Below are 25,635 nucleotides of genomic sequence, written 5' to 3'. Positions count from 1 at the left end.
GAGGCTCCTGGCTCAGGGTCTTACCTCAGGATGCCAGCCCATAAAAAGCCGGCTGTCATTCCCACAGGGAGAGTCAGCTGCCTCTGTGTAAATAGATAAGAAAGCAACTGCTGCAGACTCAACCACCTGGGCAAATAGTCTTGGATTATAAGCAACCTTGTGAATAAGTACAGAAGTATGCACTAGACCACACATATTATTTAACCAGGCTACACTCACCTTCTTAGACATCCTGGAAATCTTCCCCAGAACTGTCTCCTACTCCTCCCCTTTCTCCCTTTCCCAATCCTCCCTTTGAACACTGATGTCCCCTTCCCCTGCCACACTCACACACATGCACATTTACCTTTAAATCTCAGCCCAGTGAACGAGCATTTCTGCCAACCTGAGATATAGAACAGCAGTCTGTAAATTGAAGCTGGTGAACAGTTCATACTTTTGTATATTTTGAAAACACTTCCACAGTTCCCAATCCATCTATCCCAGCCTTTCTAGGCATTTAAGCATGGATTTTTGCTTCACATTTGAGATTCAGACCTGCCTTCTATTTGTTATTGGCCCGTGTGTCAACACGAACCCAATGATAAAGAATATTGGTGATTTTGTGCCACTCTCTCTTCAAGAATGTGGTGTTTTTCCTTCACCACACAGTAAAAACCTGCTAGTAGACCTAGTATTAGAGAAAATCATAGGACTGGCCCTAATCCAGCTTTCTCAGGACGGCATGGGCCTGAAAAGGGAGAGCGATCAGGGAGAGTTTAGCTAAAACGGTAATTGACTGGAACCTTAATCCAAAACTCTTAAATAATCTGACCCCAAGTTTTGATAGAGGCTTGCAAATGTTTGGTTGGCTTTTTAAGTGTTTTTTGCATGAGGTGTCCTGAGTTGCTGTGGTGTTAAATCCAATGAAAAGGGTTCTTATGAACATACTGTCCAGGCTGAACAAAATTGTGAATAACTAGAAATCTCATTCAAGGACCTGGCCTTCACTCTCATCCCAAACATACAGGTCCTAGCAACCTCAAAGGAAAGAAAGGTGTAGAGAGAAAGGTAAGACTTTTGAGTTAAGGATAAGATTTTTTCGAGAGAGAGAAAGAGGGAGAGCGAGAGACAGTAAAAAAGAAAAGAAGGGTGAACCTGGCATTTTCATCCTTCATTCTAGAGAAGCATCCCATCTTATTTTTTTGCGGTACGCGGGCCTCTCACTGTTGTGGCCTCTCCCGTTGCAGAGCACAGGCTCCGGACGCGCAGGCTCAGCGGCCATGGCTCACGGGCCCAGCCTCTCCGTGGCATGTGGGATCTTCCCGGACCCGGGCACGAACCCGTGTCCCCTGCATCGGCGGGCAGACTCTCAACCACTGCGCCACCAGGGAAGCCCCCATCTTATTTTTATAACAGCCTTAGCAGCTCTATGTGGCTAATGGTCAGCACCTCCCATGAAAGAAGAATCTTGAAGTCTGTGGTTTAAACTCCAAATATCACTAGGCTGCAAACTAACCCGATTCTGCGTGTTCTTGTCATATATGGTGAACAGTTAATAAGAGTAAACAGAGCAATTACATACATATTAACAACCCTCTGTAGTGCATCCCTTTTTGTTTGCCAGAGCCAAAAGGGCTACAGCAGCTGAGAGCTATAGGCTATTAGGGTATCTTCAGGGGTTAAAAATGAAAATTACAGGCAGATAATTATCTTTAGTATAAGGTTACACAAACATGTGCAGCCTGTAGCTTTTTAAAAAAAGCATATGGTAGTGTGTACAAAATAAGATCAAAATCAAGTTCTGTTTCTTTCTGTCAGAAGTCAGTCAGTCTTCTGTTCGTGCAGCCAAGTGTTCTCTAAGTTGTACTCTGGATATTTGTCCACATTTTTTTAAATTGGGCTTTACCATGTTGTGTTAGTTTCTGCTGTTTGTCCACACTTTGATTTTGTAATATTGTTCACATAGACATGAAAGGATAGAGAATATCTTAAAGGGCACAGAATATGTGCTATTTACTGCATCAGACAGAACACAAAATCATCCACATGCAAATGCTCCTCCCGATGTCTAAGTATTCAGCAGCCTCAGTGCTTGTTTTCCATATCATAGTCCTGTTGACATATTACATAGCAAGCTCTTTTGCAGCCAGTTATATAACTCTTCTCTTCCAAGATAAACGATGGTCTTATGACACTCAACTCCGACTACCAAATTTTCAAGTGCAATCCGTATATATCTGAGGCAGATGAAAGGAATGAAGGCAACAAAAGGAGGTTGAAAGTTATCTAAGTTTTGAAATACAGATTTTAAAAGTACTCAGAAGCTATTTTTCACATTGTAATCCAGTTTGAAAGCTGTAAGAGAAAACCAGGCTCATCCATCAAGCACCATCTTAGAGATTTCCTTCTTGAATGCAACTACAGCAATGCTAATTATAAACTGAAAAAGATAAATCCTTTCCCTACATATGACAAATCTGAAGGTTTCTGTTCGCGGGAAAGCCACATGCCCTTACATGACTAAATGTGTCTGTATTTACTTACTTTTAAAAATTAAAAGTGCCTGAAAAAGAATCTGATGAGAAATGATGAAAGTTACAGAAACTCATGGGGAAAAAATGTATTTAGAGACTCAAGATGGTCTTGATTTCGCTCTGAGAATTTTCCACAGTAGTTTTCTGTGTGTTGGAGCTTGAGAACTGATGATTCTGAATGGCTTCTGCCTGAAAGGCTGCATCGGACTCCAGGGATTCAGAAACCCAGTGGGACAGACAGCACAAGTTCACAGGACTTGGGATAAAAACCAGCTCTTTTCTTTTCTAGGTGGTGCAGTGATGCTGCTGGTTTATGAATACACCTATTCATGGCTTCAGGAGAACTGGTGATTGCCTACAGAGTATTTTCCCCCTTGTGATAATGGATATTCATTATACAGCACCATGAGAAGAAGAGAATATCGATCAGCTGAGCTGATACAATGATAAATTATAATTATACAATTATACACAATTATAGAGGGCAAAACAGTTTGTTCGAGAACAAAACCTATTTTGATACTTCAAAAATGATCTCTAGATAATTAGAAACTGTCGTTTTGGTCATATCCATAAAACTGTGAGAAGAAAATTACTACTATGAAGCAATGAGATATATAAACTAAATATAGAAAAATAGCATGAAATCAGATATATTTCATAAAAGCAATATAAATTTTATGACCTATGTTCCTCTTACACGGCTTCACAAGGAAAATTCATTGTGTTGATGATTATTTTCTCCCAAAAGGTCAAGAAGTGCTTAAAGGTGAAAAAAAATTAAGCCAAAATTTAAAAGTTTTTATAAGGAATTAAATTCTTCCATAAATAGTATTTAATCATATACAAGGAAAATATTTCTAAAGTGTATTAAAATGACCTTTTAAAATTTTATGTTAAAATGTGAATTTGTTTCTTTTAGTAATAATACTCAGCTATATTTTTCTAAATCTACTTTATATTTTGCACTATTGGTTAATATTTTAAAATCATATTTGAAGTCTTTTATGACAAATATAAAACATGAAATTATATTAAACTACTCTCCCTTTGAAAACAAGTTTTAATGCTGAAATATTTTCATGCTAAATCACAAATTCGAACCACTCCTTGGGCCCGTTTGTGCTATCTGTGTTTGCATCAAATACCTTTGTTCAGAACTCTTACCTATGCCATTCGTAAAAATGATGTTTAGAATAAAACTACATTTCTAGGTTATTAGTTTTAAGTGACAATTTCAGGTGTGAAGTCGACTAATTGCAGTGTTAAAATATGTATTATGAAGGGGAAAATGTTTCAAAGGAGAAGTACATTCTTAGCATTTCCAAAGATTCCTGTACTAACATGCACTCCAAAAATTATCTCCTTGGCGTTGATATAACCAAACTTAATTTTATATATGCATCCTGAAATGATGCTACTTCAGTAGCTAGAGTCAACAAAAATATCTGCATGTTCTAGATGGCACCTGTTCTTAACTACTACAAGATATTTCTACCATGAAGCTGTGTCACTAAAACATTTTTAAAATAAAAAATGAAAGATAACATAGTAATTATTACTTTTTATTAATTTAGAGCATTTAAAGTATAAAAATAAAGGCTTTTTGACATACTGTATATACATACACAGCCTTTGGTTGTACATCCTTTCCAACGTGTTTTTTAATTTATATTTCAGCCCAGTATTTAATGAAGGTCGTTAAAAGTAGGACAAAACAAGAGAAATAAGAATGTGTCTGTTGTCCAACTGCATTCTATCCTTCAGGTAATACTCTTGCCTTCTGTGAAAGAGAGCACTGCCTGCATAGAGGCCATGAAATTGAACCTTTAACCTCTCCATGTGGATGGGATGGAAAAGGATCTCTGAAGAGTGCATTTGCCAGGTTAAAAACAACACTTTTACCCCCTAAGAATCAGAGGAAATATGTCAACAGTAACCAATAATAATAATGTTTTAAAAATCAAACAACCCCATATCCCATCCCACTTTTCTTCTCTCATTTTTAAAAGTAGCTTTAAATCATAATGTGCTTTAAATAGCCAATTGTATTGGGGCTTTCTCTTTTTCAATTTACTCCATGTGAATTCACTGTTGCTAAAACCTAGGGAAAAAAAGAAAAGGAAAACTTTGATACTATTAATATTAGATTTTTAAAGATACAAGAACCGGAAAAAATATATAAATAGCATAATAACAAGAGATTTCTTAATTTAGATAAAGAAAATAACATTTAGTTATGTTTCCATACAAACAATTGATATTTTTTAAAGACTCCTAATAGCCGCCTAAAAACATCTGATAAGGAATAATTCTGTACCTTATGTCAGTTTTTCTGCATGGCAAGAGAGTCCCTGTACAGTGTGGTTTTAAAGTCTCCACCAAAATATTGGACTGGTATTTTGTTCCATTTGGTTTATAGTCTATTTTCTCACCAGACTGGGAACTCCAGATGTCAATAGGAGCTTTACAAGATCAAAGGAAGACTACGGCCCTGAGAGTTCATCTGCTCATTCTGCTTATTCTTCTCCTGAAGTTATAATCCTCTGTTTGCAGCACTGAATTTCGGTTGCCTTAGAAATAAATGCAGTTCAAAGCTCTCTACGAGATGTCTGCTGCTTGAAAAAAGCAGTTCCTCGAACATAGCTTGTGTGTCAGAAATCTGCTTACTGTTTATATCCTGGTGATTTGAAAACCTAGCGAATCTAGCCATGTGAGTTTTAGATGAGGCCATGAAACCGATGTGACAGAACTGGATTGCCATGTGGGCTGTGCACAGCACAGAATGGAAGAAATCAAAATCACCTAACGAACGCGTCTTTAACATCCATATCTAGTGATGTGCCGTTAGTTATTGCACAGAATTAATACCAAAAAACGCGCAATATATTAATTTTCCAATAGATGAATTGTACCAATGTTTTAAAAACGTATTTTCAAGCCTACATTGCCAAGCAGGAAGAACTTTCTAAACAGAAGCAATTAAAACTGTAGAATTTTGCCCAAGAAAATCAACTGTTTTAAAATACAACACATAACCACACACACACACACACACACACACACACACACACACACACACACACACACACACACACACACACACACACACACCCTCTCAGCTCTATGATTAACACTAAAGTGAAAAACAAATTGGTTTAGAAAGATCCATCAGTTAAACTGTGTCCTGTAACTCCAGAAATGAATAAAGGGAATTTTTAAAAATTAAATAGCATTTGTATTTCTAATACCACCACCAGTTTACCTACACGTGAAACATGCTTCTGTACAACAATGTAAACTTCACAGCAAGCCATTTTTACATTCATTAGAGCAGAATTTTCCATTGTCTTTAAATTACAACGTAATTTGGGGCTGAGATTGCTGAACACACAGGTAAGCCAACAATAACAGTACAATTTAGTTTCACAGTGGTTTTCTTAACATAAAGTTCATTTTAAGTGTCTTTGCAAAGCATTTCACATTAAACTTAAGTTTCTAAGTGACTTCCTGTAGAGCCTTGTTCAGATATTTTCCACCCTCTTGTCTTTATATGCTTGGCATGTGTGTTGTTTGATTGGGATACAAAATGGGAGACTGGCTTGTTTTATCTGTGTTTTGAGTCCTCTGTTGTAGAAAGAAAATGTCCTTCATGAGATGTCGAAGCCTTCACTGCACACACAAAATCTGGGGCAAGTCCAGGTCCAGGAGCCTGAGCAGCCCACCACCAAACAGAGACAAAGACATTGCCGGAAAGTCACCTTTGCAAAAAGAAAGGAAAAAAATAGAGAGGGGTGGGGGCAGAGGAGGGGCCTATCCCATGGAATGAAAACACAAATGCACCAGAGTCCATATTTACAAACTAATAGAAAGTATAAACATTATTGTATTTGGAACCAAGTCAAAACACCAGGAGGAGCTAAATTCAGATATTGCTTAAGTTATACATATATTTTCCAACAAAATATGCCATCTGTTAAAAATAAACTACGGATCACTCAGGTCAATTATTGATTGGTTTCCTAATGAGGAATTAAGGATTATTTTGTTACCTTATTTGATTAGAGGGCGTAGCATAACTTTTTCTATACCTATTTTCTTTTATTGATTTTGCAAAATCTCAACAATTGCACGTTTCAGAAGTTCAGGTTGATTTAGAATAAATATACACATGTGGTTTCACCAAAGACTAGTTTTAAAAGTTCCTTAAGCCCTTTGAGGGGTGCAGGTTTCTTCACTACGTTAAAACAGTGTGTGGCCAACACAAACGTCTCGTTCAGTCCTTAACATTGCCTTTGTTTTTAACTCCTACAGTCATGTCAGGTGTTCTGTGAGAGAGAAGTTACGGTAAGAGATATTTAAGGGTCATCAGCACAGAGGATGTGAGTCCGTAAAGCCAGCTTTCGAGGCAGGAGGGTTGGATGGCAGAGGGGTGGGATCTGAGACCAGGGAAGAAGGGGAAGGTGTGCCGAGATGGGGCGGGGGGACTCGGGTGAAGCTGCGGCAGACGTAATCTCCCATCAGAGTGCAGAAGCCGTGACAGAGTGGCTACCTTCTCGGGCTGCCTGCATTCCCTTGAACGCCAGCGACGCGGGAATGTCACAGTTGTGGGGGGAAAGTGGGGTGCCACTGGCATGTTGCCACCCGTGTCCAGCAACATAACCAGAAGAAGCAGCGCTGTAGGTCATGTAAGGCGACACTTGGGCTGGGGTAGGATAAGGAGCCATGCTGGATGCTGACACAAAACTGCTTACAGCTGGGAGACCATTTGGTGCCTAAGAGGAGTAGGAAAAGAGAAGAGGTGAAAATAATCACGTTAGAGTGGTTGACATTTCACGAGTTCTTAGAAAGAAGCAGAATGTCAGTTCTGAGTAGTAACTAACAATATTCTGACCCTACTTTCTGATTTTTTGTTGTTGTTGTTTAGACTTGACTCTTTTTATATTCTAAACGCATTTACAGTCTTGCTACTTAAACATATTCTTTCCACAAAGATTTTGAGGAGGCTACAACCAGAAAATTCACAGTATTTGCTTTTGCTACTTGGAATTATAGGAAGGAAATGCAGGGTGAGAAAAGAATTAATTGTGATTAAGTACTCTTAGAATCCATTCAGCTCTCTATCTGCCTTTGTCAACCCTCCCCATACTTCAGTTTTGTTTGACTCTTTTGTTGAGGCATTTGTGAAGGGCCTGGTTGGTATAGCTTTCATTTCCAGTAAAGAAGGGCAGAGTGTGGGCTGTCACTTTAGAAACTCAAAATGAGCATGACTTTTGTTAAGTAAAACGTGGGCCATATTTTAAAACACCATGTTGAAAATGCTTGTTGGACAAAGGACATGCAAAATCAGGCAGTTTGTCTAGAAGGGTTTTTTAATGACAATCGGGGGTATATTTTCCAGAGCTATTTTATCAAAAAAGAAACTGTCAGAATATAAAAGAATCGCATATGCATGGTTTTGAAATTGGAAAATTTGCTTGCTAAGTTTTAGGGCCCTGTGATCTGAAGTTTTAGAAGCCACATGGATAAATCTCTTGAAATGAATTTAAATGTAAAATGTTAGTTTGCACACAAAATGCAGCAACGCTGGCAGGCAAGTCTGCCTAGAAGCCAGTGTTCTCTTGGCAACCAATAAATTATTGTTGGTATCGTTACTATTAACAACACCAAAAACACCCTGATTTCTAATCCTCATTCTGGCATGAATACTCGGCATCCTTCTTCAACTAACTTCATTTTTCCCCCTGAATTTCTACATTGTTGGGGCTTCCCTGGTGGCGCAGTGGTTAAGAATCCGCCTGCCAATGCAGGGGACACAGGTTTGAGCCCTGGTCCGGGAAGATCCCACACCCGGCAGAGCAACTAAGCCCATGCACCACAACTACTGAGCCTGCGCTATAGAGCCTACGGGCCACAATTACTGAGCCCGCGTGCCACAACTACTGAAGCCCGCGCGCCTAGAGCCCGTGCTCTGCAACAAGAGAAGCCACCACAAGGAGAAGCCCGCGCACCACAACTAGAGAAAGCCCACACAGCAGCAAAGGCCCGATGCAGCCAAAAATTAATTAAAAATTTTAAAATTTTAATTTCTACATTGTTTAGAAATAAAGAAAATCCTGTTTCCTGGCAGTGATGTGAATAAATAAACATATCACCATATTTCCTAATGAAACTATAATGTAAATAATAGAAATATTATTAATAAAACCAATTTAAGCCTTAGAGGTAAGAAAAGCAGACATATGTTGGATACTTTTTCCAATTCAATTGCAACACAGAAATTGTTTTCTAATTTAATTCATTTGGTTACTATTTTCACTTCCACATCTATGAGAATGCAACAGTAGGGTCTCAAAAATGATTTTCTCAATTTAGAGTAATGCATGGAGTAGAATATATACATGAATGTGATTTAACACTACTTGTAGATTTCTGACAAAATAAGAATAAAAGAGGAGTTAACTTTGCGTAGTTCTATAAGAAGACACACCTCATGTTCTTTTTGTCAGAGTGCTTGTTATTTGAAAAATGGGGAAGAGGAAAGGAAACTGAGGTTTCCTGAATCTGTCCTATGTCCCAAGCACTAAGAAATATCCAACATATTTTATCGAATAATTGGAACTGACAAATTGTATCTCATTTTAACCTATTGAGTTTATAATAATTACAAGATAATTTATAATGAGTACAATGCGATGTTCAATTGAAATTAAAATGTATTACAAAGGATGATGCTTTGTTTTTTAACAAAGAAGCCATTGCACATCCCTGTTGAATATAAATGAAATATTATCCCCTTTTTATACAAAAGAATATAGATTAAGGAGTTGAGCCATTTACCCTAGGCCAATCAGCAAGTCCATGGCCATGTGTTAAAAGAAATTATCATCCCTGTCTGCTGCAGGATCCTCTGTAGCAAATCATGCTACTCTCCCAGACAATTAAAAGATAGATACAATTTAATTTCAAACTAGAGCATCTTTTCTGGTAAAAGACTCTTTCCTCTTCTAGAACCTGATTCTCATTCTTAGATCCTAATTCTGTTTCTTAACTTCTAAAAGAAACTGTTTTTCCTTCTTCCTGAAAATGGCTCATTAGAAAATGGCTCAAAAAAGATACACTTCAAGGCTCTCAACAGATGAATATGAAGATAGACAACTGTCAAATTGCAGAAGAAATTTAGCATTGCATAGAGATTTTATTTCTGATCATTATTATCTAGAATTTTCCCAATAACCTAAGAGAAATTAGTTTGGAAAGGGATTGATCCAATTCAGTTATGGAAAGGTGTTTGCATCTATATTTGGCCTCTTCCATTCTAGCATTAATTAATATTTTATACTATTTGTGCCCATGTGCACCAAGAATCATAAAATAAGAATGTTAAGGTTGAAATTACTTTTAAAACAATGAAAACCTTTGCTTAACATTTTCCAAGTACATAGGTTAGGTTATTTAGTATAATACAGAAACAGCATATTGTTTAGTAACACACTAGCAGAAAAAAATGTATTGGTGAGTTCTATTTTTCATCACAGCTAAGTTTTTCTTACTCCTTCTGTTTTCTTTATAATTTTTCTATCATTCAACATTACATTTCTCTCTGAAATACTTGCTTTGTTATAGTGCCTTTCCCTTCCTTACACCCTTGCCCTTGTAACCACTGCTCCCTGATGTGACCCCTTTATTTGGGGCTCTTCAGCCATTCTGATGTAGTGTCCACAATCCCTTACATGGGTCCACTTCTTTTTGCCCAGAGATGTTCTCCCTGAGAAGCCAGGCTGGACTGGACTCTCATTTTAGATAATGCTCCTAGGATTTGGGGGGAGGGAAAATGTTGGATTTAGGCCCCTGTTACCTTCAGGTGCCTTACTTACTCCATAACTACATTTGTCAGGTGTAAAAAACACTAAGAGTTCTTTCCAGATTTGTCCATTTTCTATTAAGGCAAACTTGTTTTTTATGCTGTTAGTCCTATTAGTATGAAATATTTCAAAGTTCTCTAAAATCTGCAATATATTTACAGTCATTTTAGTGATGTGGGCCCCTGTGTACTGCAGAAAGGAAAGTTGGGAAGGGAAGCTCAGAGAGGTTTGACATCCTCGTCTTGTAGAAAAAGGCAAGGGGAGGCTAATAAAGTGTATGCTTAAAAGAAAAAACAGGGCTTCCCTGGTGGCACAGTGGTTTAGAGCCCGCCTGCCGATGCAGGGGACATGGGTTCGTGCCCCGGTCTGGGAAGATCCCACATCCCGCGAGGCGGCTGGGCCCGTGAGCCATGGCCGCTGAGCCTGCACGTCCGGAGCCTGTGCTCCGCAACGGGAGAGGCCACAACAGTGAGAGGCCCGTGTACCACAAAAAAAAAAAAAAAAAGAAAAAAGAAGTCTTTAAACTTAAACAGTTTAAAAATAGCTCTTAGCTTTCCCTCAGGTTAAATTATGACCTAGATTTGGGGTGGAAAAGTTTTGCCTTAATTTCCCTTTTTACTTTCAAAGTTCAGATTTAGAAATTTTTTAAAATGGCACGAGCAAGAGAACAAACATGCTTTAACTAAAACGTACCTGCCACCTTCACTATTCATTCATTCTAGTAACTCAATCAACACATCAATTTTCTCACTATTAATTTTGAAACAGGACATTAGTAACAGGTATAAATCTCTACCAGGTAAAGTAACTTATTTATGATGCAATCACTGAAAGAGTAAAATTTTCCACCACAAAGGAAGACAACTACAGGTAGCATTGATGTTTGTTTATTCTTTCCAATAAAAGAGTATATGACTTAAACTTCCCAAATCTGTTTAATGTTTTCAGTGAAGGGCATGTAATTAATCTGAAAAGCTAGTTAGGCTGAGTAGAGACTACCAAATGTACACCATAAATATAGTGGGAGCAAACATGCTAAATTACTCTATTTAATTGGATTGTAAATATGATTTATAAATTGACCAACATATGGAATCCCCAGGGAAGAGTAAACAAATTTTCCAAATGAAACCCCAGCAATGGGCATGTAATGGAAATCTCATTTTTGAAAATGACTTTACCTAAAGATTCCATAAATAAAACCTCAATCCATCAACCCCTTTTTCATGTGGGTCTTCCATGAAAGCCCTGAGAATCCTTTCCTCTAAAGAACTGTACAAGGGTCCTCCCTAAGGCAAACTATCTTCTACCTAATGCTGAGAACGAGATTTACTAATACAAAATAAAATAGACCAAATTGTATACCCTGGAAAAAGTAAGTTCTTTGCTCTGTTGAATGTTTCTAGAAAAAGATGGATTTTTATCCCACTGACATTAAACGAGAGTCTGGAAAAAATACATAAGATGCAATGTAGTCTAGTTAAGGTCATCACAAGAGAGAATGCAAGTATGAGTTTTCATTGCATTTGTCCTAAAATGTTAGAAATACAGATTTGCCAGGTTTCAAAAATATTCCTAAGTGAATATGTCGAGAAGCTATAGTGGCAGAGAGCTAGACTGTAAACAATTTGAGGACAGGGACTTATCTTTAATCATCTCATATCCCCACAAAATGGGACACATTATAGGCGTTTCATAATCATTTGTATACTTAAGTTAGTGCAGCCTTTTCAAAGCAAAAGATGTGTTGCTCTTGCTTTTAAAAAACAACAAGAAAAAAAAACAAAACTGGGCACCCTTTATCACAGAACAAGCATTACACTTTAAGTAAGCAAAATGAGTAAAGCTGTTGAAAAGGTAAATAAAAGTAACCTAGCTATTTCATTATTTGATTTATGGTCATTCCATTTATTCCCCACCCCCACCCCCAGAGAAAATGGAAATGCATTAGTATCCAAACACTTGTGACCGTGAAAAACTGGTATGACAACTATCTGGCAATTAGATGTTATAGACTATTCTTTAGATGCTGGTAGTTGTCTACTCAACATTTTTTCTCCTGAAGAAAATGCAAATAGCAGTGCCAAGACTTCTATCCACAGTCTTTCATCCACTCATCAGTTCTACCTGGTTCTTCCCTTATGACAAAATCAGTTTACCTTGGCCTTATAATAAAGTAGGTTCACCCACAAATAGAGATGTGCTTCACCTAGAATTTCAACCTCGATATCATAAGCAAGAAAAAGCTTCATATCTGAAAATAAACAAGATTCTCTCTCTTTTTTGGTAAAATCATTTTTCTGACTGCTGTTCTACCCTTCTTAATTCGTTATTCAATAACCTAGTAAAATCTGACAAAATGAAATGACGGTTGTAAATATGGTTTCAACATTCATCCAAAAGGATCTTAATTATGGATAATTGCAGATCTAAATGTCTCTAGGTAATGGAAAGCTGCTATTTAAAATGTTTTTCTAAACTTTATTTTTCCAAAATGTTATTAAAATTGATGTAGCCTTGAAAAAAATTTAAATCATTTTTTTTGTATTTTATATGACACATTTTAGCGATACATAATCATTAATTTTGTTTTAAAACATAGTTAAAAGTTAATCAGGTCAAAGAATATTTTTCATAATAAATAACATGAATTTCAAAGACTACTGGCATTTGCCTAAAATTGCGTTCTCTACAAAATTATAAATTATTTAACACAAAGTTAACTTTGTTTGATATGAAGAAAAATCCATGGCAACTTCATTTATATTTTCACAAGAACAGTGTATCTGCAAGGATAGCCAGTCTGTTAAATAATGCACTAGAAAATTATATTCAGGATGCTGAAATACTATTTTTATTTCAAATACAATGTACAAATGAATGTTTCATAAGAATTTCAGATTAATTTATGTCTCCAAATTAAACTCTTTTTGCATCTCATTTAACTCTGAACTTTTTCATAAATTCAAGTATTTATAGACTATTCTCCATTCCTGAAATCTCAATTTGTAGCTAATTTTATATTAAACTTGCTGTCTGAGTTGATGTATACTACCCCAAAATGAAGATACCCAAAGATTATAAATCTACCATTCAGATTACTTTAATTAGAGTACCAGATATTCATTTTTTTCTGAGAAAGCATGCCCAATTCTACAAAGAAAATTTCAAGAACTATACAACTGTTTATAAACTGTTAGAATGAGGCATTAATTCACTAAGTACCATGTATAAGGGTAGATCTATTCCAACCTCATGTTTCTCTGTATGTTTTTGTTTTTGTTTTTTTGCCATGCAGTTGCATTCAAGAGAGGTTTTACACTTTCCACAGAAAAGGACCAGCGATTAGGAACCAGAGAACATTATTGTCATTCAGAGTTAGATGAGATTAAAGAGTTCTAGCTCAATATTAAATGTGGGTGAAAAAAGCCAAAATAAATATCCTTTTTCTTCTCAAAGATAGACAATAAGGACTTCAGAATGGCACTATAAAATATCAATTGCAGTGTAATATTAAAGTGTACAGTTTGTATATTCTAAACTAATGTTTTAAAAACAAGATAGATGTGTGCATAAGGTTCTAATTACTAGCAATCGGGCATCTTTCTTTGCAGTTTAAGCTGAAAATAGAAACTCTAGGTTACAGTAATCAATAGAACCTATGATCAGTTGTCAAGTCAGCCCCTCTGGTAATTTTACAGGTATATTCTGACAAAGGGTTATGCTCTAAATCCTATAATCCTGAACCCTTGATTTCCTCCTTTATATACTAAAATGAAACTGAGATTATATAATACTACACTATTTAATAACAACCATAAATGCACTAAAAGTATTAGGTGCAAAATTTTTGAGAATTTTTTTTTGCCAAAGACTTTCAATTTTTGTTTATAATACAAATAGAGAAAAGTTTTACCTAAGTTTACACTAGGGTTGTGGAAATGTACATATGCTGATAACATTTTGAAAAATAACTTTAAAAAAATAAAACTACCCTTTGAATATTTGTAGGAGAAATGCATATATGTATGGAATACACACACACAACACACCTTACATTTGCATGTTTGTTTATGAGCAAGTTTTAATGTATAATTTTACCCCCAAGGAAATCAACATCTGAATTTCAAAACTGCTCACAAAATGACACAGTCTAAGTGTATGTGTCTACTTAGCACACCTTCAGCATTAAGCACTATTTTGATAATTACAATAGAGTAGCTGCTGATTTAATTATGCACAGAAATTTTTCAAGTTTTGATATTTTACATCATTTGTATTATCTTGCTACATGGCAATGCAGAAGATTAGCATATTGTCATTAAGAACTTTCCAAATGAAAGTTTGATACAAATGTCTTTTTCTTCTGCAAAAAAATTTTAACTTGTCCTCAAGCACTTAGAACAATAATTATTTGGCCACTTATTTAAGTTACTTACCCTTATAAATCTGATAATTAAATGACTTGATATTCACTGTATAAAATGTAATAGATTTTTAATGTTCAGAATATACAGGATAGATTACTTGACACAGGGTTCTATTTTTATTTTAAATTGATTAGTTTCATTTTGAAGTGTATGTATTAACTAACCATTTCTAAACAAGATAATACACTAGGTCTGTAATTCAAGGGAGTAAAAATAAAAGTAATCATAAAGATTTTTGGATTATGACACTGCTTTATATATAAACTGGGTTCATCAACTACATGTGGGAATTAGACACCTTTATTTTCAACTCTGTACTTCACAATGTTATTCCAGGAAATGAAGACCTAATAAACATTACTGAGCACCAATTAAATGCTTACTACTCTGTACGCTAGGTGCTTTATAGATGCTCTTTTGTTTGTAACAAAATACCTTGACACTTTTTGACTATGAGCTGGCTGACCAAAGTATATTCTGACAAAAGAAAAAATTTCTTGTTTTTTGAGTCAATCTCTAACGCCATTTCTATCATAGTAATATTTAATGAATGCCTACTATGTGCCCTATGGTTGCATTATCTCATTGAAATTTCACATCTCTTGAGGTTGGCCCTATTATTTCCCTGTTTTATAGATGAAAAAAATGGAGGCTCTAAAAGGTTAATAACTTGAGTAAGTGGCAATGGTGCCATTGTACATAATGCCTCTTCTTTACGAATTACCTGCTCTTCTGTGGAAGGTAATTCTTTCTTACAATTGTTCTTTCTTACAATTTCTCTTTGGCATTCTTTACAGTAGAAGGAGATTCAGGAAAGGGACCCTCCTTCCTTGCTGCTATTTTCTGTGATATTTGTCATGGGAGAGCTACTAATATATATGGGATTCTGTTTTAACAAAATAAGGGAGGGAAGAGGAACTGAAAATGGGGTTTGTTAGGGAAAATAAAGACTAGGATTTTTTTTCCCAATTGAATAAACGTTGCAAGTTCCATTGCGCTTAAAAAGTTTATTTTAACAGATAAGAAAACATTAAAAATTTTAAGATTTCAAAATAATAAAATGAAAACTGGGTATTTTGAGGCTTTGGAATTGGAGTTTGGTATGAATAAATTTGCAAACCTACACAGGTCTGCTCAAAGAAACCTTAAGCTGTTTTAAGGTCCAGGTTTGTTTTTGTTGTTGTTGTTTGCTTTTTTGAGAGCTTTGAACTCCTGACTCTACCGTGGTGATGAATATAGACTCAAAACTCTTGGGCTTTTGTTGTTGTGGTTGCTTAGTTTTTCTCAAAGGAAAAAAAAAAAACACGGGTGTTTTAATTTTTCTTTTGGAGAGTCGGGGGAGGGAGAAAGGGAAAGAAAAATTAAGCGGTCCACAGCCGGTCCGTATAATTTGAGGTTTTCTCACTAACCTCCCTGGGGAGATTACGACGTGACCTTTAATCGGGAAATGGTATCTTTACGCAGTTTATCTGCTTGCCCTCTCCTCGCCGTCGCAGGACCAGCCACGCGCGCCCGTTCTCTGGGAGCCGCGGACCGCCCGCGCGGGAGGAGCCGCAGCGGCGCGCCCAGGGGCGTGCAGACCGCTCGTCCCGCGCGCAGCTGGGAACCCACGGACGCTCTCCCGGCCCCTCGGAGGCGCCTTCCCGGGTAAGTGTACCCCGACGCGAGCCGCGGAAAGGGCTTCTGGCGCGACCTCCCCGCGCCTCCAGCGGCCGAGCAGGCCCGGAGGCGTTTCCAGGGCCGCGGGGGTCGAGGCCTCACTACGCCCTCGCGGGTCCGGGCCTCCGTCCCTCCCCCATCACCCCGGCCTGGGGCTCGTGGCCGCCACGGGGAGTGGACCTGGGCCTCTCCTCGGTCGAGGCTCCGAGAGGGGCCCGGGGCCTCCGTCGCCCGAACCCCAGCGGCCCACCCGGCGGGGCCCTCGCCTTCTCACCTGAGCGTACTTGGCTTCCTGCTCCAAGGCCCCCTTCTCCAGCCCGTTCACCGCGTGCGGGGCGGCGGCGGGGAAGTTGCTGCGGCCCAGGCTGCTCCACTCCTCCACCTTGGGGCTGTGGTAGGGGGAGCTGTCGCTCACTCCTGGGGAGGAGGAGAGGGCGTCAGGCTGGAGGGCCAACCGCGCGCCCCCTCCTGAGACCGGCTGCGAACCCGCGACCCGCGAGCGCGAGGGCTGCGACCTCTGCCGGCCCCCTGCCCTCCGCCTCCCAGGGGTGCGGGAACGGCCCCTCCGGCCGGGAGCCCAGGGCCCGGCCAAGGGTGACTCGCCTCGAAGTAGGCCTCTCCCCGCCCTCTCCCCCCACGCCCGCGGGAAGATACGTTTTTCTTTTTCATCCGGCTTTTGATTACCTCCTCCCCTCCTCGCTCCCCCGGGGAAACGAGTGGAAGGAATCTGAGAATTTTCCCCCAGTTTTCCCAAATCGGGGAAAGAACCCGTGAAACTGGATGCGCCGTTCTCCCCATTCCTAAGCCATGGTCCCAATCCTGACCCAGGGTCGACTGGGGTTCGACAAAATTCTGAGACTGGTGCCAACTGAAAAGGGAGAGAGGGTCTCCCAGGCCTAACCGCGCCTATGCTGGCTCTCAGAGACATCCAGAAAAGTGCTCACTGTGCTGTGGAGATCTAGTACTTATGTCAACAGATGGAACAAAAAACCTGCAAAGTCCTTTGCAAACAAATAACTAAAGGATGCCCACAATACACATGCAAAACATAGGTGCACAGGTTTCTGCCTTCCGTATGTGCCTACCTTGTGTGAGACTACCCTTGATGCTCTATCTCTACACATTAAATACATGAGGTTATGTGCATATGACTTAAAAAATAAATACTACAGTTACCACTGTAAATGCCACCAGTGTCAGAGGTAAGGTTATAGGTTTTCTTTTTCAATGAAACAAAAGGTTAGGATAATTAAAGTATAAGTATTTTGGAAAAGAAGTAAAGCCATCAGCTATCCTTTATGTTTTTAATAGAGATGCAAAGAAAATTATACGGGCGTAAACTGATTACCACGATACCTAGAGGTGTACATATTGAATCACTGGCATCTTTAAGTGAGCAAGTAGAATTTTAAAGAGAAGATATTTGAAAACTATGAGCAGTTGGTCTTTGGGACCCATGGGTGGAGGACTGAATGAAGTTTGACAACGCTAGTACGACTTGATTTTAAATACTTCCATCTGATACAGTGCTTCAAAGGGGCAATCATTTTGTAGAAACGATCATTGGTAGAACTAATCATTTTATATTCACGGATTTGTCAGAAAACAGGTTGTTAAAAGCTGGCATCCAGAATCAACAACATGTAGAATGAAGAGTTGCTCCTCTCCATAATCTAATACTTTTTCAACTGACATTTGGTCTGATTGTAGGCTCCCTAGGGAAGAAAAGTTTTCTTTTCAACTCTGTCAGTCTTTTTTTCACTATGCCTCCCCCTCTCCAAAGAATTAGATTGTGTTCCAATTTGCACCAGGAAACTGTATTTTGGCCCAGAACTGCCAGTCTCTTCTTGCCTTCCCAGACAAAAGGCAATCGGTGGGCACAAGCCTGAAGTTATCTTAAGAAATTGAGATCCCCCTGCGCGCCCCCATTTCTGCTGATCTCACACTTTCCCATGAACCGGGGCTTCCTTTAAGTGTCAGTGAGGTCAGTTTATCCTATAAATCAAGGGCAAACTCTCTCCAACTAAAGCTCCAACCAGCTCCGAACAAGACAAAACCAGGCTCTTAGAAGGATCTTGTAAAGTCACAGTCAGAAAACAAGAAGATGAGAAATCAGGGCTATGCTTTAATTATTTAAAAAGATAATTGTGCCAATGTGGTGGCAACCGAGAAAGGCAGGAAACAATTAAAGGAACTATTTCCCCTTTTCCTATTTAATTTTTCCTCTGCTCTTTTTAAACTTCTGGCTGAGAAATTAAGAAGGTAGGCTCTTTATCTCTGCATTATTTAAATTCTGCGTCTAGGGCGTTTTTTACTTTTTTTTCTCCCTACCGAGGAAGAAGTTAACGCTGTTTTTGTTTTGTTTTGTCCCGTTTTAACAACGCAGTAAAAGAAAACAACCTCGGGTCTCCTGCGGAAGCCCGACTAAGCACAAGGGCTCGAGGAATCGTTCTTAGCAAGCAGAAAAGACACTCACCACACGCAAGGTCAAGGGTGAGAAAGGAAAGGCACCACTGAAAACGTGCAGGGACTAGATGTCCACTCACATTCCCGGGGACTGGGGGACCCTAAAGGGAAGCGGCAGGCGCGGGAAAAACGGGAAAGAACAGAAAAGAGGACAGCATGGAATCGCCGTGAATTTTCTCTTCGTCACAGCGGTGGTTGGTGCCACTTCCTAAGACATATATGTAGTGAAATCTGTTAAGGTAAAAAGTGTCGGGGGTGGGGGGAGGAGGGGGGGAGGAGGGGGGGAGGAGGAGGGGGGCGGAGGGGGAAGACAAAGAGAGAAATAAAGCAGAAAATTAGTCCCAGAATGAGCAATGCTGTAACACGCAAGTTACTAGTAGTAACTTCAGGACCTCCGTTTCCGAGGAAAATGAAGTGAAGCATAAGAATGAAACCAATTAGGTGACATTTGAACTTCCTGCCTGAGCAAATTTGGTCTGATTGCCAGAATCCAAGAAGAACACTGCAGTTTCCACAGTGTGCCCGACTCCTCGCGGCCGCATCTGATCCCCAAACAAGCTGCCCGCAGCAGTGTCTGCAGCCGGCAGCCCCACGCCTGCTCTGGCCTCTCCGGCTGCGCCCCAAGTCCGGCCCCGGCGGCGCTCTCCAAGTGAGCGAGCTGGTCTGAGGCTGCGGCGGCGCGCGAGGCGGGGGAGGGTGGAAAATGCGAACCATGTGTCGGGGATGGGGGGATGCTGTGGGTCTGGTCGTTTGAGATGAGGCAGTAGACTGCGTGTGGCAAGGAAACGAAGGGCATGAATTTCACGTTAATGAGATCAGGACACCCCATGGGAGGGCCCCTTACGTTCCCAAAGGAAGAAGCCTCAGGCGGTGGGATAGACGCGGGCCCCCCCGGAGGCCTCAGATACAGAGACCCCAGAGAGGGTGCGGAGGGAAGCTCTGCACATCCACACATCCGGTCCCCGAGCCCTTACCTTGGTCGGTGATGGAGCGAATGCCCAGGATGTCGGTGACGGAGTGGGAGGAGGGCCAGGTGCGCGGCATGGCCACTGAGCCGGGGATGGCGGGCACGCCGGGCGGCGTGGGCACCTTAGCCGCGGCCGCTGTGATGGGGCTGGGGTACGAGTAGATGTGGTTATAGGGCAGCGCCGGCTGCGGCGCCGGCTGGTGCTGCTTGTATGAGTCGTAATGGCCCTGTTGGGCCAAATTGCCGATCTTGTTGCGCAGGATGCGGCTGATAGAGCTCACCGAGGGCACGTTGTACTTGTCACACACGCCGTCCGCCAGTAGGCGGTCCCGTATCTCCCAGGCGAAGATGCCGGGGTCCCTCTGCTTGTAGGTCCGGATGTGCTTAACCACAGTGGGGGTGGTGACCCGAGGCTTGCTGCCCCCAATGGCCCCTGGCAAGATCGAGCCTGTCTCATTGTAGCGCGCCAGGATCTTGCTGACGCAGCCGTGCGAGACCCGTAGCTGGCGGCTGATGTCACACGGTCGGATGCCCAGTTGGGCCAGCTCCACTATGCGAAGCCGGATGGCGTTGGGCAGCGGCCTCCCGTTCACGAATACTCCTCCCAGCTGGTTCACCTCCCCGAAGGCTGGCTCTGCAAAACGAACACATGGCGCGCGGGGACGCGCATCCGCAGTTTGGGACAAGCGCTTGCCACTCGGCCTCCGCGCGCGTCGTGGGACAAGGCGGATACACCCGCCTCGGACTAAGGACCCGGGCTTTCACCAAACCGTAAGGTCCCCGAGCCTTGAGGAACGGCCGCAAATCACCGCGGTCGAGTCAGACCCTCCTCCCTCATTCCGGTAGTGCCTGCGGCCGCTACACGCAAATGTGGTGGTGAGACGCAGGGCCTCTCCGAGTGCTCAAAAGTCTCCGAAGCAGGCGGGGAAATCGGTCTCGACGCCTGCAAGCGGCTCCTTCTCGCCCACTCGGCGATAAAGTCCTTGTGCCGCTCCCCCTTGATCCCCAGCGCCCCGCCTTGGGACCTGCGCAATTAGACAAAGTCTAGTCTTTTTTATCTGGTTGGCTTTTTTCCGCCCCCCACCCCGTGTCTGCGTGTATGTGAAACAAAATTTGGTCCGCAACTGGGACGGCGGGGCTTGCTGATGCAACCGCTCCCTACTCTTGAAATCAGAAAATGGCATCAACAGCAGCAACCCAGTAGCCCGCGTTCAGACTGAGCTGCTGTGCGTCGCTGACCCTTAGCGTGTTCCTACAAGTTGTAGGAACACGAGCAAAGTCAATAAGGAGAGTGTGAGCGCTCAGTGGTGCGCGCCCTCGCGCGCCCTCCCTCCCTCCCTCGCCCTCCCTCCCTTCCCGGTTCTGACAGCGTCCCCCGCCGCCACTCACCCATTGCTCCGAGCAGTACACCAGCCGGGCCCCAGTTCCGCACTCCCAGAAAGAAACTTTTCGCGTGGCCTCAGTGGCCCGGTGTGTCGCTCCCCCGGGCCGCTGGTGCCTCCGCTTCTCCCCGGGAGGAGGCGGCGAGAGTGCAAAAGGAAGGAGTAAAAGGAAGTCTGTGCCCCGATGAAAGAGGCTTGAGTTCTGCATTTCAATCTAAGCAGCAACGTGGGCTGGGCTGAGCGGGGCCGGGCGGCTCCGTCTATCACTCACTAGGGACACGCCCCCAAAGAGGAGGGCCCGAAGGCAAGCTGCATGATGATTGGTTTGGTCCGTTGAGCGACAGCACAGTCCGGGAAAGTCCTTCCGCTGTCTCTTTCAATCTTGCTCTGCACCTGGGTGACTAAATACAATGAAAAGAGGTGTTTGACACCTTCCCGGGGGCAGCGCAAACAGACAGCAAAGTCAGGCTGTTAAAAATGCTGAATAAGCAAATGAAAGCGATTGGTCTGAATATGAGAGACTCGAAGGGAGAAGGGGCTGAGAATACTTTGGAGGAAAGACGGACATCTCAGAATTTAACTTCAAACTCTAGGTGGGAGGTGAGCGCCACCGTCTTTGATGGTGGTGATGGTGAGCGTTCTTAGAATAGCCTGTCCTGTAAGCCTCGAGGGGATATCAGGAGAGGATGGCTGTTACCGGCGGGTCTTACCGCACTCCAGCCTACGCCAGGTGGCCAGAGCCCAGGTGTGAGAAGGTAGGCCCGTCGGAGAGACGAGGAGAATTAGGGGAGACCAAGCCAGAGATGGAGGCCTTTGTTTCCACCAGGTGGAGACCTCTCCCCCGGCCTCATGACTAACGCCCCGCAACAGTCTCTAGGGAGTTCATCCAGGAGCGCGGGGTAAAACCCTAGCCTAGACTCCAAGCAGGAACGTAGCCACACGCGGCTAAAGCAAGCACCCAGCCAACGTCGATCAATTGCCAGCGCATGGGGCACTCTCTGCGGAAGCCAGCGCGCCGCAGGGCTCAACCGTGTTGCTGGTCCGCTGGCCCTTGGTGTCGGCCGAGGTTCTCCGGTTTTCCCCCACCAGTGAACCACTGCAAAGGGCTTTTGTTTAAATATGAGAAAGACTTGGTTCCAAGGAGGTGAACACTGAGCCTGCACATGTGTGTGATTCTCACGTCTTCTGACTAGCTGCCAGAGGCCCTGCAGTTCAGCCTACCTTCTGAATTTTCACTTTCATTCACGCTAAGTCTAATCCAAAGTGTACAGTATTCTTTTTTGGCAGTCAAAGTTATTCACATTTTGAGTACCGGTTATGGAGAATGCTAATCAAAATCAAAAGCAAGATGGGGAACATTTTTAATGAACTTGGGAGTTTGTACTGCTTCTGGTCGATGATACTGATACAGCTACTTGACAGTCATACGTTAGCTCTTTCTTGTGCACACAGGTTTTGGGCTGATTGTCCCACAATCCCGAGGGATGGGCTCTGGTTTACACATAGGGAAGCTGACTGGGCCCGATCCGGGCCAGTAAGTGATAAGAGCCCAGGAAAAACTCATGATCAGCTGCGCTTTTTGAAACGAACAGTAATCTCCAGATCCTCAGGTTTCTATGGCGGGGGTGCGCTCTAAGTTGAAATTTACAGGTAGGAAAGATTTGAAAGATAAAGGAACTATGAAGTTAACCATCCTTAATTCTTTACAATCAGGTTCTTGTGGAAAGTCCCACAACTAGATATACTTGAACTTATCTGCCTTTTTGGTTGTTGTTGCTGTTTCAATTGTTTAAAATCTCGAAGTTTGACTTGACAGCGATTTCACCCCGGTCTGACCCGCAGTACCTGTTGTGTGGCACTCCCTGGTGCTCTACAACTCGGAGGTCCTTTGTGGATCCCAGATTTTAAAAGCAGCAGCTCCTTCTTGGGGCAATTTAGTTGCGTCTGTGGTATCTGAGGGGAGTATACGATTTTGCCTGAGGCTTGTGCGAAGGAATGAACGTGCTGGGCATCTTGATCAAGAGTCCCCCGACCCCTCTTCCCCCTCGCTGACACACACTGAGTAGCGACCCCTGCGCGGACTCTGTGCCCAGCTGTTGGGTGCCCAGTGATCGCTTCTCAGACTATGCAGGGCTGCGAAGTTGATAAAAGGCTGTTCGCCTTCTGACTGGCAAGACCCAGTGCTGTGATGTGTTTCTATGTGCTCTGTGAGGGCTTTAGCACCAGCACCAGCCTGGAGTGATCCAGAGACTCGTATTGTTTGGAGATCTGGCTAGGAGGACCTAACACACAACTCCCTCTCGTTCGCCCCCAACTCCCTCAGTTGCCTCATATTTCCCGCACAGGTTTGCTGATGCCTCTCCATTTCCATCTGTGGTAGCACGCGGTCTTGTCTGGGTGGATCCCCTGCTCCGCGCCCCTCAGGGCCCAGCAGGCCCTCTTTACGCCGGTGAGCTCAGCGCATTCCCGAGAGCAGGCAAAGGATCTTGTCTGGGGACACTGTGTATCCGCAGCAACCTGAGGCCCGGGCTCCAGGGGCAAAAGGAGTCGTAGCTTCAGGGGACAGACAGAGGCGCCCAACCCTAGAGGAAGGGGCTGATGCAGAACCCTCCCAGGACGCACACTGAGTGCTGTGGCCAGGTAGTTCGACACCCGATGAGCTGGCGACCTGATGAGAGACAAGTGACCTGAAGGGGGAGGAAGAGGGATTGGTAGAGGAGGAAGAGGGATTGGTAGGGGGGGAAAGAGGGATTGGTAGGGGGGAAAGAGGGATTGGTGGGGGGAAAAGAGGGATTGGTTGTGGGGGGAGAGGGATGGGGGGAGGGAGAGAGAGAGAAACAGTAAGGGCCAGTAAGCCTCGACCAACGATGGGCGTAGGGATGCAGAGAAAAAGCAAGGGTCAGTTGAGGTCAGCGCCCCCTGGTTACTGCCTGCTCTGAACCCGGGAGATCACACAGAGATCGGAAGAATTTCGACTAAAGAAATTTAAGACCAAAACCAAAACACAACCAGTAAGGTCTGCAGCTGACACAGGCCGGGGAGAAGCCAAAAGCCCTTCCCAGGGCGCTGTCTAGGCCTCCTCTGAGGAGCGACCCGTTCTCCGGGTAAATATTTACTCAGTGGGAGACTGGAAGCTTGCAGGGCGGGAGGGTGTGAAGGAGGGGGCTACACGAGGTGGAGAGAATCCGTACGCTCGACACTGGCGGGGACAGACGTGTACACCGGCCCGAGGGCAGACGGGGCCCGGGACCCCAGAGGCGGCCGGGTTCGGGGTCTCGGCTGGGGAACTTTAGCCTGCCTTGCACCTCTTTGGCTGGACTCCTTCCCTGCCCCTGCGGGCCCAGGCCAGATGCTGTAAAGTCTTCATAAATCTGTCAGCGGTCCCAGTGCTGCGGGCGGTCACCTGCGCCCCCCCCTTCCCTCCCGGCACCAGCGGGGTCTGAGAAGAGGTGCGGAGAAGGAACAGGAGGCCGCCCCAGCGCGACCCGGCAGACGGCGCCCGGGGACTGCCGATGTTGGACCCGAGAGCAGCAGGCTGTGCAGGGAGTGGGGAGCCTCCGCCCTCCAGCGCGGAGCGATGTCCTGGGCTGCTCCGCCGGGCGCCTGCTTCCCGCGTCCCGCAGGTCAGCTACGACTGCAGACGGGACGGGGGGCGGGGGGCGGGAGGTGGTATAGCGAGAGAGGGGCGTGTGTATGCGCGGGAGAGGGGTCCTGCTGTTTCCAGTCGCTTTTAGGAAGACTAGAGTTGGCCGAGGAGAATATTAAGAAGCAGATTCCTCCAGCTTGCCCCTCTGTCGGGAAAAGACAGGACCGAGGGAGAGGCCCAGGCGACGACGGCCGCCTCTCGCCCTGCCCGGGGAGTTCCGGGGATCGAAAGCAGCCAGAGTCTGAGCTCCCGGACGGGGTTTTGAGAGCACAGTTCCTTCTTCCAGTCGTCTGAGGGAGAATATGGTAGAGGCAAGACCTCCGATCCTGTTCCCCCACGGGAGTGTCTCTTCCAGGGTAAGTGAAGGATTGCGCGCCGCGTAGAGAGGAAAAAGAGGCCAGACTTCTCCAGTCCTCGCCAAACCGCGCTGCTAAAGCCCGGGCCGCGGGTTCCAACCCTGATCGGCCCAATGCTAAGTCCCGGCCCGGTAGGGTCAGCGGCCGCCCTCTGCCCACTGGACCTCCCAGCGTCTGCTGCAGCATGTGGCAGCCGGAGGCGCACCCGGTGCCTAAAGAGAGGGAAGGTCCACCCTGAGCTGCGGGCTGGACTCTGTCTGCTCGTGGAGCCGCGGGCGAGGTCGGAGGCGGCGGCTACAGGGAAGAGCCAGGCGGTGTGGGAGAAACAGCCCGCACGGGCCCTCAGCC

General features: G+C 43.6%; 2 protein-coding genes across 7 annotated transcripts in view; one reads left to right on the top strand and one right to left on the bottom strand.

The window, feature by feature from the left end:
- SLC25A21 (solute carrier family 25 member 21) overlaps nt 1-3,364 on the top strand; it is a 528,472-nt gene extending 525,108 nt beyond the window's left edge. For all 5 annotated transcript variants that reach the window (XM_081227232.1, XM_081227234.1, XM_081227231.1 and 2 more), the window contains one exon: nt 2,806-3,364. In XM_081227232.1, coding sequence (XP_081083358.1) covers nt 2,806-2,867 — 62 coding nt within the window. In that variant the 3' untranslated portion in view covers nt 2,868-3,364. The remainder of the gene's footprint in view (nt 1-2,805) is intronic.
- A 2,367-nt stretch (nt 3,365-5,731) lies between these two features.
- Nucleotides 5,732-21,508, bottom strand: PAX9 (paired box 9). Of its 2 annotated transcripts, none has more exons than XM_081227229.1 (4): nt 21,293-21,508; nt 19,911-20,537; nt 16,745-16,887; nt 5,732-6,277 (listed from the first exon to the last, which is right to left on the bottom strand). In XM_081227229.1, the coding sequence occupies exons 1-4, from the start codon at nt 21,294-21,296 to the stop codon at nt 6,167-6,169; spliced, it is 885 nt and encodes a 294-aa protein (XP_081083355.1). In that variant the 5' UTR covers nt 21,297-21,508; the 3' UTR covers nt 5,732-6,166. The 2 variants fall into 2 exon arrangements, with proteins under 2 accessions (XP_081083355.1, XP_081083354.1); XM_081227228.1 differs by having other exon boundaries at nt 6,276-7,291.
- Between the last annotated feature and the right edge of the window lie 4,127 nt (nt 21,509-25,635).

This window comes from Mesoplodon bidens, assembly GCF_964165515.1.
Source record: "Mesoplodon bidens genome assembly, chromosome: 3".
NCBI lineage: Eukaryota > Metazoa > Chordata > Mammalia > Artiodactyla > Ziphiidae > Mesoplodon > Mesoplodon bidens.
This window is presented reverse-complemented; position numbering and strand designations above follow the sequence as displayed.